The sequence below is a fragment of the Miniopterus natalensis genome, chromosome 2, assembly GCF_054644295.1.
Source record: "Miniopterus natalensis isolate mMinNat1 chromosome 2, mMinNat1.hap1, whole genome shotgun sequence".
NCBI lineage: Eukaryota > Metazoa > Chordata > Mammalia > Chiroptera > Miniopteridae > Miniopterus > Miniopterus natalensis.
In genome coordinates, this window is record NC_142082.1 from 149,590,964 (window position 1) to 149,608,222 (window position 17,259).

The 17,259-nt window shown below is 43.1% G+C and overlaps 1 protein-coding gene across 1 annotated transcript in view; it reads left to right on the top strand.

Moving 5' to 3' along the window:
* The first annotated feature begins 4,530 nt into the window (after positions 1 to 4,530).
* Positions 4,531 to 17,259, top strand: part of SLC2A13 (solute carrier family 2 member 13) — a 269,611-nt gene continuing 256,882 nt past the window's right edge. The window contains exon 1 of the mRNA XM_087814727.1: positions 4,531 to 5,083. Within this exon, the coding sequence (XP_087670853.1) occupies positions 4,531 to 5,083 (553 nt within the window). The remainder of the gene's footprint in view (positions 5,084 to 17,259) is intronic.

Here is a 17,259-nt window from a genome sequence, read left to right on the forward strand (position 1 = left end):
AAAATCACTTTAAAAAAGAAAATATGCACAGTTCCGTTTCAGCCCTGGATTACTTACGTTGACCTTTGCAAAGTTTTTGTGTTTTGTTTTTTAAAAGAACAACATTATTCACACCTCGTGCTTTCTTGTGTTTCCTCACGCCCGTCTCCCTGCAGTAAGCAGATCTAGATAGAGCATGGCCCTCAGGGCGTGCTGACCACCCTTTCTTCTTACCCTCCAGTCCCGCCTCCCCCACCCCTTCTCTCTCCTCCTCCTTAGAGCAAGTCAAAGAAAGGCAAGGTTTGGGGAGAACTACTAAGCACATGTTATTATACTTCAGAACTAAGCCATGGGACCCACACATTATCTTTGTAGCTATTGACAATATAATATGTTTATTCTGAGGTTGCTGATGCACATTATATGTACAGAACATGAGGAATATCCACAGGACAGGATTTTGGCATTTCTGGGTTTCTGAACATAATGCTATCAAAGCAACAACATTCTGATTCTCAGCAGTCACCACTGACTTCTTTTTCTCTCTCTTTTCCTCCAGCTTTATTGTACTACAATTGATACATAAAAATTATATGTATTTAAGGTGTACAGTGTGATGTTTTCATATACATATACACTGTGAAATAATCACTGCAATCAAGCTAATTAGAATATCCATCTCACATAGTTACCTTTTTTTTTAGGTAGTGAGAACATTTAAAATCTACTCTGCTAGCAAATTTCAAGTGTAGAATATATTATGAACTATTAACTATAGTCACCATGGTGTACATCAGTTAGGTCTTTACCACTGACTTTCTAATAGTCAAATTCAATGATTCAATGATTTCAGATGTTCTATTTTCTTTGATCTCTATGCCATATATTTGATTCTCTTAGCCATTTCCTCCCTCTTTAAATGCTTTACTTGGCTTTTACGCCATGTTACTTTACTGGTTATTTATGATAACTCACATCTATTGGCTATATTGCCCACTATTTATTTGCCTGTCTTCTAGCAAAATAGCACCCCATATTTTTATGGACCCCCCTAACAATCTCAGCTCATATTATATACTTCCACTAACATCTCAAGACGTGGAAGGCACTGGTTGGCCCTCACCTGATTATCAAACTGGCACCACCCAGCTGCGGTAATTGGGCCAGGGATGGGCACATAATTAGCAGGTCTAATTAGATACAATACGAAGTTTGCTAGGGCTGCAGAAAGCAGCTCTTTTTCTGCCCCTCAGACTTGAGTGTGCAATAGGATATAGAGAATGGAGCTTATTGTAGCCATTTGGCCACCGCATGGAATTTAAGAATTGAGTCTAAGTAGCAAGAAGCAGAGTGGAGAGATGCAGCAAAGTCTCCTCTTGAGAACATACTGGTGTTTGAGTCCTATATCCAGCTGTACTTGAAACCAGTTTACCATACACTTTTCAGAGACAAGAGCCAATAAATCCTTCCTCTCCGCTATGATTTTTGATTTGGGTTTAACCAGTTTGATTTGGATGTTCTTTCTTTTGCAATTGAAACAATACAAAAACAAACAAAGCAACCTCTGTATTTTACAGTGTACATATAAATGTATACATATGCATGCATAGAGGAAGTTCTGGAAAGATTCATTTCAAAGTAGTAGGAGGGCTTTATTTCTGGGGAAATGGGGCTTTTTATGGTGGAAGAGATAATTGGGAAGGAATTTTTGTGTTATTTTATTGTTAGACTGCTTTACAACAAGGATGCATTTCTTGTGAAATTAAAATTAAACATCAAACAAACATAGAGACAACACTCTGCCTCCAAGCCCACCAATCCCCTCTCAACAACCACCTCAAAGACTTCTATTGAATTAATGAGCAATGCCCTGGCCTGATACTCCGGATCTGTAGCAGCAGAGCTAAAACCTTCCTCTCTCTTCTTTTCGTTTTCTACAATGGTCCCTTAGTGTTCCTGGAGGTTGTAAAGCAAATGTACTTTAAACTGGGTCTTTTGAACTCACCTTGCAAACCAATAATGATGTTCCTAATTATTATTTACTTGGCAATAGCAATTAATTACATTTCAAAATACTTTTTCATGCTTACTCTACTTAATGAATAGTTGCTGCACCATTATATCCTTTGCAAATGAGAAAACAAGGCAAAAACTAATTGAGTGGTTTGTCAAAAGTTGTAGAGTAAAACAGCGATAGTGATGGGACGTGGGTCTTCTGATTCTCAGCCGATGGGCTTTCCATGATCTGCAGTTGGGGCAGTCTTTGGAAACTCCATTTTACACTCACGCTGTGGTGCTAAATTAAATTTGGCCCCCTCCACAGGCTGAGAAGAACTCTGTTTAGCTCCCGATGTCTTTTTTTCTGTGTCATATTTGTTTTTCAGATGTAACCTGATTGTAAGTATTTAAATGCCCTGATGATATGGAGCAGAACCATTTAAGCAGTTTAATGTTCTGCTCCACAAAGATGAATTTCCAACAAGGGATGCTCAGGAGGCAAGGTGTTCACTACACGTGCTGGGAATAAAGGGCAGTTTGTTTCATCTCAACAAGGGAAGAACTGTCAACACTACCCGCTGATCTGACCTAGGGGGTCTTTCTCATCAGAAGCGGCGAACCCGCTCGTCACCAGGTGGCGCAGTTTTGCTGTGTAGACGTGGGAAAGGCGCTCTCACCTGAACCTTCTCAGACCCTGAGCATTAAGGAGCTCATTGCTTCAGAGCTAAAAGCTCTCTCCCTGTTTAACTGATCCCAGGGAATAATGAATGATACAGTCTTGCTTTGAAGCCACACGATAAGCTTAAAAAGTTAAGCCCTCTGAACTCATTCATTTTTTCTTATTGCTGGAAAGTGTTATATTGTGGGATATAACCATGACTGAGAATCCAAATAAGAGCAATTTTGACAAATTCTAATATAACTTTATTAAAACAGAAACGACAAAATCCTTTTCTCTAGGAGAAAACAGTTTGAGGGGTACATGAAAATTGGCCTTAGGCTAAGAAATCTTTTGTTCAAATAAGGGAAATATCAGAGCACCGAAATGAGGAACATAATCATATAATGCTCTACCTCCTGCCTTTGGCCTGAAGAATGAAAGCAAACCACAGGGCCGGTCAAGTTTCTCCTCTGAAGTGGAACTGTGTGGAATGATTTACAAATGATTTAAATCAAAGGGCGAGAAAAAAAAAAAATCACACAAAACCACAAAAAACAAACAAGGGTTGCAAAAGTGTCTTGCTTTGTTTCAGGAAAATGAAGTAGTTCAAATTGTTCCTGCAAATGGAGAGAAACAGCGGGGATTTCTCAGGGGAGAAGACAGCTTTCCTTTTGGTGAGCATGTTGGGGGGAGGGAGGCGAAGATCGCCTATTAAATCACAAATCAGATTCTCGGGTTTACTTCCTACCACTGGGAACTACCTGGGTACACAAGAGTGAAATGTATAAATGTGAATTTCCTTTTAAACGTGGGGGATCCATAGAAGGAGCTTTGGGATTCACCTGGGGAGATACATGATCTCTGACCTCAAAGAATCAGGACCTACCAAGTGTTTAAAATAAGCATAAATTGCGGAGGGACTGGAGATGAGAGAAAACTCGTTACACATTGGAAGAGCAGTCCTGAATTGGCCCACGGCAGACCAATGTATGTCACAATGTTACAGAGAGAAGAGGACTTGCTATGTGCCACACCACGGTATGGACTTCTCCATCTAGCCGGTTTGGCGCAGTGGTTGCAGCGGCCGCCCACTGGCGGAAGGATCCCGGGTTCAATACCGACCTCCGCTAGGTCCCCCTGTGGTGCAGGAGGCAACCAATCCAGCACCAAGGCTGTGTCTCTCTCCCGTGAATGTTTCTGTCTCCCTTCCACTCTCTCTGAAAATGCAATGGAAAAAATAGCCTCAGATTGAGGATTTAAAAAAAAAAAGATATGCCTTTTTTCTAGGCCCTTTGCAGCCATGGGCAACCCCAGGCTGGCAGAAGGATGTTTGAAGGGGTCCTCTCCCTGGCCCCCCGAACCGTGCAATGACCGTAGCCTGTTTCTCAGGTGGAAGCCCACTGCCTGCGATCCAGCTGCAACCCCCCCGCCAGGGCTAATTCCCTAGCGACGCCAGAGCCCCAAACGCAGGAACCTAAAGCAGAGGTGGCCCCCGGCCCGGGGGCGGGGCCCGGAGCCCGCCGAGCCGGCCCCGCCCCGCCCAGGCAGGGGGCGGAGTCTCCCCTGGCCTCGCCCCGCCGGCCCGGCCGCACGTGACCTCGGCCCCGCCTCCCGCCCGCTCCGCGACGCCAGCTCGGCAGGCGCGGGGCGTGAGTCTCGAGTGAGACCCGCCAGGCTCCGACCGCGCGGCGCCGGCGCTCGGCGGGCAGCAACTTTCTCCCCGTTGCGGCCGCGGCGGCGGCGGCTGCTGCTGCTGCTGCCGTGGCAGCCGGAGCGGGAGCCGGGAGGACGACGGCGGCGGCCGCTCCCGCCGGCTCAGGCTGTCCAGCCCTCCGAGACCGCCGGCCCGCGGAGCCCCGGCCCCCCGGGCAGCCCCGGGCCCCTGCCGCCCTATGTCCCGCAAGGCGAGCGAGAATGTGGAGTACACGCTGCGCAGCCTGAGCAGCCTCAAGGGCGAGCGGCGCAGGAAGCAGCAGGAGCCGGACGCGGCGAGCGCGGCCGGGGAGCGCAGCCTCCTGGCGGCCGCCGAGTCGAGCAGCAGCCTGCAGAGCGCGGGCGCGGGCGGCGGCGTCGGGGACCTGGAGCGCGCGGCGCGGCAGCAGTTCCAGCAGGACGAGACCCCCGCCTTCGTGTACGTGGTGGCGGTCTTCTCCGCGCTGGGCGGCTTCCTGTTCGGCTATGACACCGGCGTGGTGTCGGGGGCCATGCTGCTGCTCAAGCGGCAGCTCAGCCTGGACGCGCTGTGGCAGGAGCTCCTGGTGTCCAGCACGGTGGGGGCGGCCGCCGTCTCGGCGCTGGCCGGCGGGGCCCTCAACGGCGTCTTCGGCCGCCGCGCCGCCATCCTGCTGGCCAGTGCGCTCTTCACCGCCGGCTCCGCCGTGCTGGCCGCTGCGAACAACAAGGAGACCCTGCTGGCCGGCCGCCTGGTCGTGGGGCTCGGCATCGGTGAGTTCGCGAGCTGGGAAGGGCACCCGGGGGCCCTGGCGCGCCGCCCTGGACCCCGGTCGCTGCGTTCCTTTGGCGCCTCTGGGGTCCCCGTCGGGTCTCGCCGGGACCGAGAATACTCCCTCTGTTCTCTCGCCGGGAGAACGCCTCTGCCAGTCCCGCTTTTAAGGCTTGGTTTTGGGGGGTGGTGGCTGTGGGTGGGTTGCTGTAGTCTCCCCCGAGCCCACGTGGACTCTTCGCTCGCCCACGAACTAGTGGATCCGCGCGATTGCTTCCCCTCTGAGCACTTACGGGAGCCTCGCTCATCGCCAGCGTTCGCCCTGATCCAGCCCTACCTGATGCTGCCGCTCAGCTCGCGACGGAGGTCGCTCAGCTCTTCCGTATTGCCTCGCCTTGTCTCCACCTTTCCTTCTCTAGGATTCCAAACTCCGAACGCAGTCGGTCTTAAAGTCGCAGCAAGTTAAATTTAAAGTTAATTCTGGACTCAGAAACTATTCTTTGCTACCCTCCCCCCCTCTCACCTTTTCTAGTCATTTATCTTTAGGTGGAGTATAATGTTTCTCTTTTTGCTTATAGCCTTTTGCTTTCATCTTTTCCCCAACTGAATTCCTTGCTCCTCTGGTTTTCTAACTTTTCCTTTCAATCCATGTTCACCGATTCTCCTCTTTGTTTTGCTTCTCCTGCCTTCCTCTTGGGAACCAAATTATCTATTAAAGGTCACGTTCACTTCCTAAATTCATTTAGGAGCTACTCCCTCTGTGGATAAATGCCCAGCAAGATAGATATTTGCAATTTACTCCAAAAGGAAGGGATTAAGGTTCCCCTGGCATTGATTTTTTTTTTTTTTTTTCCTCACCCTGGTTGCTGAGCAGGGCAAGTACAATCGGGGAGTTCTTGGCAGACAGAAGCTGCTTGGAATGTGGTCAGTATTATTAGAAAGCACTTTTGAGGGAAAGTGGGGGGGTTGAGACGAAAGTCTCGCTGGTAGTTTTTCTAAGACACACCGCTGATGCCTTTTAAATGTAGCATTTCATAATTCAGTGTTTTATTTCCTTTAGGGTGCGTTTGATGTATTTCTTCCTGGTGGCTGGGCTTCATGAAAGCTCTTTCAACCTGCAGCTCCTGATGATCTCTCCACTCACCTCTCGTTTGACATTTACACTTTTCACCCCTTCTCTGTAAGCCCTCAGGGGAACCGAGCCCCATTTAGACAACTCCACACGAACCATTAGCCTAAACCCCACCCAGCTCACTGCACTTTATATCCCAAAGCTGTCATTACTGACCTCCCTTTAGTTTGTTTCTTGTATTGTTAATTAGTGAAGCAAGGCATGGCTCTCAGTAAAATGTTAATTTGGCCCATAAAAGTCCAAAAAGTACAGCTGAAGTGAATGAAACCTCTTTTTTTAGGAACCACCTGTGCCTTCAGTACCCTTCAACAAATAACCTGGCCTTAAAGTCAAATGATCAGGATTCTTTTTCTCTGCATTCTCTGCTCGGGACACCCAGACCACCTTTTTTTGTTTCTTCTGGCATAGAAATAACAATTTTAGATAGCAAGATTTCTTCACTGAGACTGAATCTTGTGATTTTGAAATTGAATAATGTTTTGGAGAGATCTCTAAATGAGGCTTCCTAGTGTTCAGCTATGGCCAGTACTGGGTATTTGGATACTGTGGACCCTTTCCAGATATTGTGAACAGAATGATGAGTGTTTATACTCCAGTAAGGGTGGCAGGGTGGGACTAAGGCAAGATAGGACTTGCTAAGCTCCTAAGAAAGGCTTTCAGGGCTGACAAATTTTAAAAAAGGTTAAGGTTACTCCGAACAGAGGAAAAGCCAGAAGCTTTTCGTGATGCAAGTGGTATGTTGATAAGTAGTATTTTAACAGTAGAAAGGAGGAGAGGACCTTCTCTGCCAGGGAATGAATGAAAAAGGAAAGCACAGGGCTTGCTTGGGTGTCAGGTTGGATGCAACAAAGGATGAAGCGGGAAGTAAGGCTGGAAAGGTTGGTGTGCAGGAACTGTGGACACCTCTGTGTCTCATAGCCTGGTCCTGTGGGGCCTGGGCTGCTTGCCTGACTGTATACCCAGTTGGGATATGGTCCTTCTTCAGTCTTGGTAAGGCCTATGTCACTCCTGGGGAAAGCACCTCTTAGAATAGAACCTCTGATACAAAGTTTCATAAAACCTCTTCATTTATAAAATGAAGAATCTTTTAAGGTCATAAACAGGCTTTGAAATATGCCACACTGAACAACACATTTCAGATTAGGATCTATTCAAGGGGTGCAATAGTAAAATCCTTAACACTCACGAAGATTACTAACCTCCCAAAAGAGAAGTCACAAGAATTATTTTTAGCTACAAGAAAATGGTTCCCTAACATGAGCATTTTTTAAGGACACTAAATCAGTTTTGTTTGTTTGATACACTACATGTGGGTTAATATTTCATGTTACTTTTTTTTTTTTTTTTGATAATTAATGTTGACAAGTTTGTAGTGATAATTTCTTTCTTTCACAGATTTACCTCTTGCAAATATAAGGCCCACGGGGACAGGGCTTTTTGTTCACTGATCTATTCCTAGCCCATAGGAGGCAATGGTTAAAGAAATGAATTAAATGTATGAATAGTAAGCAGAAACATTAAAATAATTCCATCATTGATAGTGTACCACCCTAGGTTAGGATTGTTTTTTGTTTGTTTTTTTAAATAGTGTATTATAAAATATTTGAAAGGCCATCTAAGGGTTTTAGTTTGTAACAATTTAATGATATCATTCATTTATTCAACAAATGCTAATGAAATTTCAATTATTCTGTCTCATTTGAAGTAGGCAATAATTATTATTTTACTGTTAATCCTCACCCGAGGATATTTTTTCCATTGATTTGTAGCGAGAGTAGAAGGGAGGGAGGAAGGGGGGGAGAGAGAGAGAGAGAGAGAGGAAAATTGATGTGAGAGACACATCAATTGGTTGCCTCCTACATGCACCCCAGTTGGAGCCAGAGGTCAAACCCATAACCCAGGTACTTGCCCTTGACTGGAATTGAACCCTCAACCCTTCAGTGTGTGAGCCGACACGCTAACCCCTGAGCCACATGGAACAGAGGAACCACCCACAAGCAATTAAAATGCAACGGAGGTTTCCCGTAAGTGCCAGCAGGACACAGAAAGTGGGCAATTGATTCTTTTGGGAAGGGAGGGAAATAAGTACAACACAGAATTAAGGAAGTTTTGCAGAAACAGTTATTTAAACGGGTTTGAAGGATAAGTAGGAGTTCAACAGATGTACAAGGAGCTGGGAAAGGAACTAATATTTAGTGCTTTAGTATGCACTAGTTACACTGCTCTTAAACTTTACATATGTTATGTCACTTAATCCTTCTAACTCTTTGAAGCAGGTGTGAAACAGGTCTCCTAATGCTGGATGTGGAAATAGCCTATGGCAGTTAAATGACAAGGGCACTGGTACAAAGTCAGGATTATAAAAACAAAACTACTTTCTATTTACCCTACTGGGCATTCAAGGTAGAGTGAACAGCATATGTAAAGGCACAGAAAAATCAAAGCAATACTTGAGGCATAGAGTGAGTGAAGCAGGGCAGTGGGGTGGCTATGAAACTGGAATGAGGGTTTTTTTGGTGGGAGGGGGTTGGTTAGGCTGAATAGGGGTCATTTGGCCATGCCTATGCGGGGACAGTCATTGGAGGTTTTTAGTTATAAATGATGTGATCAGATTAAACATCCCTTGAATCTGACCCCCCCCACACACACACCATGCTTTTAATCTCTCCTTTCCCCCTCAAAGCTCATGCTTCTTTGAATATTGTAATATTAGAAATACTTGGCTGAGGTAATTGCTATAGGGTGGGTAAAGCATAGCATGTGGCCATGAATTTCTGGAATGAGAAGAGTCTGGGTCCTTCAACAGAAGCCTCTAAAAAAGATTAAGCAGTAATTTAGTGCATGTGTAGGGAATGTCAAGAAGTCTCCAAATGTGGATAGTCACCAGTATTCAAAACCTTTACTGAGAATTGACGTATTGATGTGTACAGCACTGAGTTTGTTGAATTAATCTTAGATTTACATCAGTTTCTGTCAGCCTCTGTTCCAGGGCTCCCTCTACTGGAACACAATTTGTAGTTGCATAATGAAGCTTGTAATTAGTATGGTATAGCCTGTTGAGTAATTCTTTTAAAAATATCACACGCACCCCCTGCCAAGTAGCACTTCGAATTCTTATTCTTTAATGCAAAGCAAGCATAAAATATTGTCTGATCAAAACATGCAATTACGCATTAATGCCAAAAAATTTCATTTATGTGTACTTGGCCAGAATCAGCCAGATTTTTAAATAATCAGCGAATGCTTTTTTCTTTTGCAATCAAGTTTGTTTTTTCTCTCCCACCCCCTCCCTCAATTTCTTTCAATTTCAACTTTTATTAAAGCAAGATTTCTGTATTTGATTTATGTTCTCTACTTGTACAAAAACTGACATGTAAAGTAAAACTTCGTTTGACTTCTTCTATTTCTGTTTCATACACATTAACAGTTTCTGTGCACTACCCTCCCTCCTTTTATTTCTGGCGGCATTAATGTTGCAGAATTATGGTGAGGATTATGACGTGATTGTGTTTGTCCAGTAGTATTGCAACACCCTCCTCGAGTGAGTTGTCTCGAGTGAGATGATGGAAGTCTGTTCACATTTATTCTCTGAAGTTATTCATGTGATGTCTGTATAAAACACTTCTTTTTCACCCACCCATATCTTCCTCTTCTGTATTTTAAGCCCAAAGTAAGAATACGGTCTAAATTCAATGACTTCATACTGAGGTCCTTGGCTTTAACACCGCTAATGATGTAGAACCTGCTGGTAGACCTCAAATAGCAGGCAGTCTTTGCCATCTTCACTCAAAAGCACATGGCATATTTTCCTTTCCTTTTTCTGATCCAGCTGGGTTCCTTTATACATCCTTCCTATCTACAACTCTTTTCATTATTTATTATTATTTTTTGTTGTTGACAGTATTACAGATGTCCCCTATTTTCCCCCTTCATCCAAGACCTGCCCCACCCCAGGCATTCCCCACACTATTGTCTCTGTCCATGGGTTAAGCATACATGCATATATATTCTTTGGTTAATCTCTCCCTGTCCCCTCCACCCCAGTGAGATCTGTGATTGTGTTCCATGCATCCATGCCTCTGGACCTATTTTATTTGTCAGTTTATTTTGTTCATTTGATTCCACATGTAAATGAGATTATGAGATATTTGTATTCCTCTAACTGGCTTATTTTGCTTAGTATGATAGTCTCCAGGTCCATCCATGCTGTCCCAAAGGGTAAGAGCTCCTTTTTTACAGCTGCATAGTATTCCATTTGTATAAATGTCACACAGCTTTTTTATCTGCTCATCTACTGATGGGCCCTTGGGCTGTTTCCAGATCTTAGCTATTGTAAATAATGCTGCTATGAACATAGGGGTGCATATTTCTTTCTGATAGGTGTTTTGGGATTCTTAGGATATATTCCCAGAAGTGGGATTCTTTTCATTTCTTTACTTTTTTTCTCTTTGATCTTCAGAGTCAATAGTAGCCTTCTATAAAGAAAACTTTCATTGTCATGATGAAAACCTGTACTTACCAGAAAACCTCAAAACCTTTTTCTACATTTAAAATTTAGCTTCCCTGAATATAGAGAGGAAAAGTAGCCAAGTTTCACAGATATTCTAAACTGGTTGGGAGTACTGCCTGCTTTATAGTTGACGTTTTGTTAAACATTAGTACCACTCTTTGGAACAGTGTGGTCTGGAGTATGTGTCAGAGCCTCATGGCAGAGCCTCATTTCACAGCTAGGCTGAGCAGTGTCATGGGATCGCCAGAGGCATCAGCATTCTTTATCTGCTTTCATCATCTCCCGGTCCTGCCCTGGGGGCAGATCTCAGCAGTGCTCTTGGAGAAGAATGTGAATTGACTATCCATTTAGCTGCCAAAGCCCTGGGAATGGTAATACCTAGCATTTGTTCAGTGCTACTCTGAGTCAGGCACTCTTCTAAACATTTTGCATATATTTGCATAATCTTCATAATAATCCAGTGACACAATACTATTCTTTATAGGGTGAATATATTTAGTAGGAAGAGATGAAGTAACTTTCTCTTGGTCTCAAAGCATCTGGTGGAGCCAGAGTTTGCCTGGAGGGGTCTGGCTTCCTAGTCTGCCCAGGCTCCACTGCCAGTGACACTGACACTTGTCCCTGAATCTAGCATGATTGTTCTTTGCTGTGATCTGTGATGTGGATGTGAGTTTTAAAATATAAACTTTGAAAGTGAGTTTTCAAGAATATAGTCATGGCATTATCATGGCGTGACAATGAGGAAAGCAGAGCTGGTTAGAACATTTCTTTGCTAAGAGCTTGCGAGCAGGGATGCTTATAATTAGGGCTGCTGTGTTGTGCACTTCCAGGGGCTCCATTCACGCTGCATTTGCCCTAGAGGGGGTGTATTCACTGGAATACAGTGGGGCCTCCTGGAGTTGGACAGCATAGATACTGCCCATGATGTAGCAACTAAAATTAAAAAAAAAAAAAATGCTATTTCTGCTTCTCCTGTTAGCTCATGATGTTGTGTGTGCTTGGTATGTGCTTTTCCACACATTCTCTCTGCCCCTGTCCCACAGTCATTTACCGAGTGGTGACTTTGTTGGGTGCTGGACAGACAGGGATAAAAATAGTCCCTGTTCTTAAAAGACCTAAGTCTGCTGGGGAAATACAAACACGAGGTTGTTAATCCTACCACAGAATTCTCTAAAGGATGTTTACTCATCCTTCCCGGCCTCGCTTTATCAGGAAAGCTTTCTCAATCGGCCTCTGCTAAATGTTAGCACTTTTTCTGAACCACACCTCAGGGCATTTAACTGCATTATTCCTTGTAACATATCTTTCTGGCCATGCCTCATCTCCCTGGTAGACCAGAAACTTACAGTGTTAGCTAATTAGGTAATAATAGTATTTATGTCCTCTCACTTCACTTAACTACCCTACTCTTTATATATTAAGCTCTTAAATATGTAGCAAACTAAAAAATGCATAAAAGGAACAACAGATCATTGCTGTAATTCAACACAAGAAACCTCAGATACACAGTTAATTCAGAAAGTGGAATAACCTGGTGGTGATGCTTGAGGCCTCTGGATCTGTACTGCCTGGGCTCACACCCTGGCTGGCTACTTACTACCTGGGAGACTATGTCAAGTCTTGCACTTCAGCTTCTTCATCTGTAAAATAGAGATAATACCCGACTCATAGGGTAGTTATGAGGATTAAATAAATTAATATTTGTAAAGTGCTTTTACAGTGCCTGAAGGAAAGCATCAATATTCATTAAGCATTCACACGTAAGCTGTGTAACCTTTGGCAGATTACCATGGTACACTCTAGTCTCCAAATCTCTAGAACGAGTGTTATGATAGCACTTAGAAAATAAGGTTGTTGGAGATTCCAAGATGGTGGCGGTTTGAGTGGAAGCTACACTGACAACTAAAATCTAGAAAAACCAGCCCAAATAATCAACTGAAGACTAGCTGGAGAGCACCCTGATAACCAAGGATGTAAAGTGGAGACTGCATAAGAGACATAGGAAGTGTGGAGGCGTGAGAGGGCTGGCAGCAGCTGAAGGTCCAGAGGGATGTCTCAGCTGTGGATGGTTTCCAGTGGGAACTCTGGGGCCTCAACCCCCAAGCTGGGCTTCCTAGCCTGGAGCACCAAAACTGAGAAAGGTGCCCACATAACATCTGGCTGTGAAAAGCACTGAGGTTTCTGTCTGCCAGGGAGAGACAGCTAGAAATGCAGGCACCTTCTTAAAGGGCCAATGTACAAAGTTTCAGGTGCAGCCACTCACCTTGGGCTCCAGCGGAAGGCGGGGAGAGTGGACTAGAGCTGTGTGAGAAGAATCTAGGGATGCTACTCTTGGGATAGAGCTCAGAGGGCAGCCATCTGGATTCCTGTACTGAGTCATTCTCCCATATGGCAGAGGACATCTTTTTCAGGCACACATTTACCATCCAAGCAGCTTTTGCCTGGGGGGAGGGGCAACTGCCCCACCCTGTGGAGTTTCTACAGCCTGAGGCTCATTAAGAGACTGAATAACAATCAGCCTCTGGGTGCTTTGATTACTTGCCTGATCTGCTTCTGGACCCACGGCTTGGACAAGCAGACCATGGTGCACCTCTTGGTCCTTTCCAAATGCCCCCACCCTCAGCAGAAGGAACCACAACCTGTGGATTGCAGAAAACTTCAAACAGGGTGCTAAAGGCCAGTTGCAAACAGTGTCTGACATTGGCCTGCACCAGAGACCACCCAAAAGACTGGGAGTCCTAGCAGATCTGCCTAGTACATAGAAACAAATCCAAACAGGCAGCCAAAATGGGGAGACAAAAAACCAAGCCCCAAATGAAAGGAGAATTCTCCAGAAAAAAAAAGAAATGAAATGGAGATAGGCCATCTATCAGATACAGAGTTCAGAATACTGATTGTAAGGATGCTCAACATCATGAGAAAAGAAATGAAAACTATGAAGGAAATTAAGAATGACATAGTAGAAATAAAAAATACATTGGAAGAAATAAACAGATTAGGGAAAGCTGAGGATCAGAAGACAAGGTAGAAAAAGTCACTCCATCAGAGAACCAAAAAAACAAAAGACAGTTTAAGGGAGCTGTGGGACAACATGGAATGTAACAATATTTGCATCATAGGAGTGCTAGAAGATGTAGAAAGTAAGCAAGGGTTAGAGAACCTATTTGAAAAAATAATGGCAGAAAATTTCCCTAACCTGGTCAAGGAAAAAGTCACGCAAGTTCAGGAGGCACAGAGAGTCCCAAGCAAGAAGAACCCAAAGAGGCCCACTCCCAGACACATCATAATTACAATGCCAAAAATTAAAGACAGAATATTAAAGGCAGCAAGAGAAGAGCAATCTATTACTCACAAAGGAGTTCCCATAAGGCTGTCAGCTGACTTCTCATCAGAAACTCTACAGGCAGAAGGGAATGGCATGAAGTAGTCAAGGTAATGAAAAGCAAGGATCTGAAACCAAGACTATCTAGCAAGGCTATCATTCAAAATAGGTGGTGAAGTAAAGAGCTTTCTAGACAAGAAAGACTAAAGGAATTTATCACCACCAAACCAGCATTGCAGGAAATGTTAAAGGGGCTGCTGTAATAAGAAGTTGAAATAGAATGGAGACAGGCATAAAGAAATAAAATGGCAATAGATAAGCACCTATCAATAATAACCTTAAGTATAAATGGATTAACTGCTCCAATCAAAAGACATAGGGTAGCTGAATAGATAAGAAAACAAAACCCAAATATATGCTGTCTGCAAGAGACCCGCCTCAGAACAAAAGACTCATCACACAGGCTGAAAAACATAGTCATATTAGGGTAGTTCACTGGGCAGATCTTCTAGACAAAAAGTCAACAAGGAAATGACTCTAAATGATACACTAGATCAGATTGATTTAATTGACATTTACAGAACGTTTCACCCCAAAGCTGCAGAGTATACATTCTCCTCAAGTGCACACAGGACATTCTCAAAAATAGACCATATGTTAGGACACAAAACAAGTCTCTACAAGTTCAAGAAAACTGAAGTCATATCAAGCATCTTGAACATTTACACCATGGAATACCGTGCAGCTGTGAAAACAAAGGATCCCTTACCCTTTGAGACAGCATGGTGGGACCTGGAGAGTATTATGCTAAGCAAAATAAGCCAGTCAGATAAGTATCACATGATCTTACACATATGTGGGATCTAATGAACAAAATAAACTGATGACCAAAATAGATCCAGAGACACAGAAGCGTGGAACAGACTGACAGATCTCAGAGGGAAGGTGTGTGTGGGGCGAGATTAACCTAAGAACCTGTATGCATATATGCATAACCCCTGGACACAACAATAGTGTGGTGAAGGCCTAGAGCGGGGGTGGCAGGTTAGAGGGGGTCAATGGAGGAAAAAGGGACATTTGTAATATTTTCAACAATAAAGACATAAAAAAAAGAAAAGATGGTTGTAGAAATTCAATGAGCTGGTGCATGTAATCATGCCTGGCTAGCAGTAAACGGTAGCTCTTATTACCAGGTACAGCTGTCTCAGTCACCACTCTAACACCTTTTCACAGCCCTGGGAAGTAAAATTATTGTGAGAGTTTAATGCTTATAACTAATAATGGGTGAGTAAATATTCTGTATATAAATTGAACAGTCAAACTTGAAGGACAGAATGAGTCCTTTAAAAGCCAGGCAGTACTCTTATCTTTCAAGTGTTCAGTTTATATTCTGTAAAATTACCTTCCAGCCAGACAAGCAGAGTTTTGAACCCGGTCTTGAAGGAAGTTATAAACAGGTTTTCTGAGAGAAGGGTACTTTCCTATTGAGGAAAGAGGAGGGTGATAAATGTTAAGCATTGAGGAGAGCAAGCAGTTTTTCTTGGCTGTGTGGAGGGTTGAAGAAGAAAGTAGTAAAAATGTGAACCTATTTGTTAGAGTATAATCTCTGCTGGTAGCAAGGGACTGGTTGGACCTGTGATATTAGATGTGTCTTGTAATATTTTACATGGCTATTTATAGACAAAAGGGTTCAGATCCCAGTAGAAAAGACATATCTGCCTTTTAAGAGGCAAAAAATGAATAGTTTTTATAAAAACTTGAAGGTAATAGCTTTGGAACAATAAGAATATTAATAATGGAAGCTATCATATAAAACTCCATTATCATATTTTTGGATTTCGTTTATAACTCCATGTCAGGAACTCATTCCACTCAACGTAGAGAGAAAATCGAAAAGAAAATTGTGTGCCTAGTATTCACGGACTAAACATGCACCATTTAATATTTGGTTAGCAAGTGCTTGTAGCTTTGGAAGAAAATTATATAGTGACTGAAATACATGTAACAATGGATTTCAAAGATTCTTGAAATGTAGGCATCATTGTAAGTTAATGATGTAAAGTATCCAGGGCCTCCTTGGATACTTTATCAGGGTAAAATTTGAAGCAGTTACCGCCATGTCTACCTAACTCCAGTATTTGCTATAAATTCACAAAACGGCTTCTAGAGCTCCTCCACTATTTTTGGGTGGACAGGCAGTGTCAGTGTAATGTGGCCATCTGTGGTTTTGTAGGTGAGACAGCATGTGTCTCAGGACTATCTCAGAGGTCACGCAGGGCCCACAGGCCTCCTGCCCACCTGGCAGTGAAGTCACTGAAATGAAAACATGCAAAAAACACAGAAAAACAAAGCTGTTGGAGTCTTTTGTCATGCCCCTTGAAAGCAAGCTTGTTGGAAATTCTTATAAAATCTTCATTATATTCACCCTTTTCCTACATTAAGGAAATATAGAATTTTTCAGAGTTTACTGTTCTGCTCATCTTTTAAAAATTATTTCTGATGTTAAAATTCATTCGATGTGTTTTAATCAAATACTGTACACATAGAGTTGTAACAGTTTGTTATTTTTCCTTGAATACTTTTTAAAGTTCATTTTTGAGAGAGAAACATTGATTTATTATTCCACTTATTTATCTATTCATTCATTGTTTCTTCTATGTGCCCTGACCAGAGATCAATCCCACAACCTTGGAATATGGTACAATGCTCTAACTAATTGCGCTACCCAGCCAGGGCCTCCTTGGATACTTTCTTTATCTGTGAAAATCTCTAATCTTTATTTCCTGGGATATAATGCTTATTAGATGTATTGTAAAAAGTCAACATATGGTAGACCCTAAAACAAAGCCCATCCTTTATGCCTATGTGTGCATGTGTTTTATGTTCATTCACTCATTAACTAAGAAGATTAGTATTTTCCTTCATTTATGAATGAATTAAAGGAAGCACAGAAAGGTTAGGTGAATTAGCAGTTAGTGACAGTGCTGAGATTCAAGTCCAGGTTCCCGACAGGACCAGTGGCTGCCCTGCCTCTTCATTATATGATAAATCCAGTTCCTGATTGTGAAAGCTAAATACATAATGATATTTCCCAGGTTAATGTATATTCTTAATGCACTAGTAAAATTCCAATATGATACTTTATAAATGATTGTTGAGGGAATACTGGTGTGATTAACAAAACAGTATTGAAAGACAGGAAACAGAAAACAAT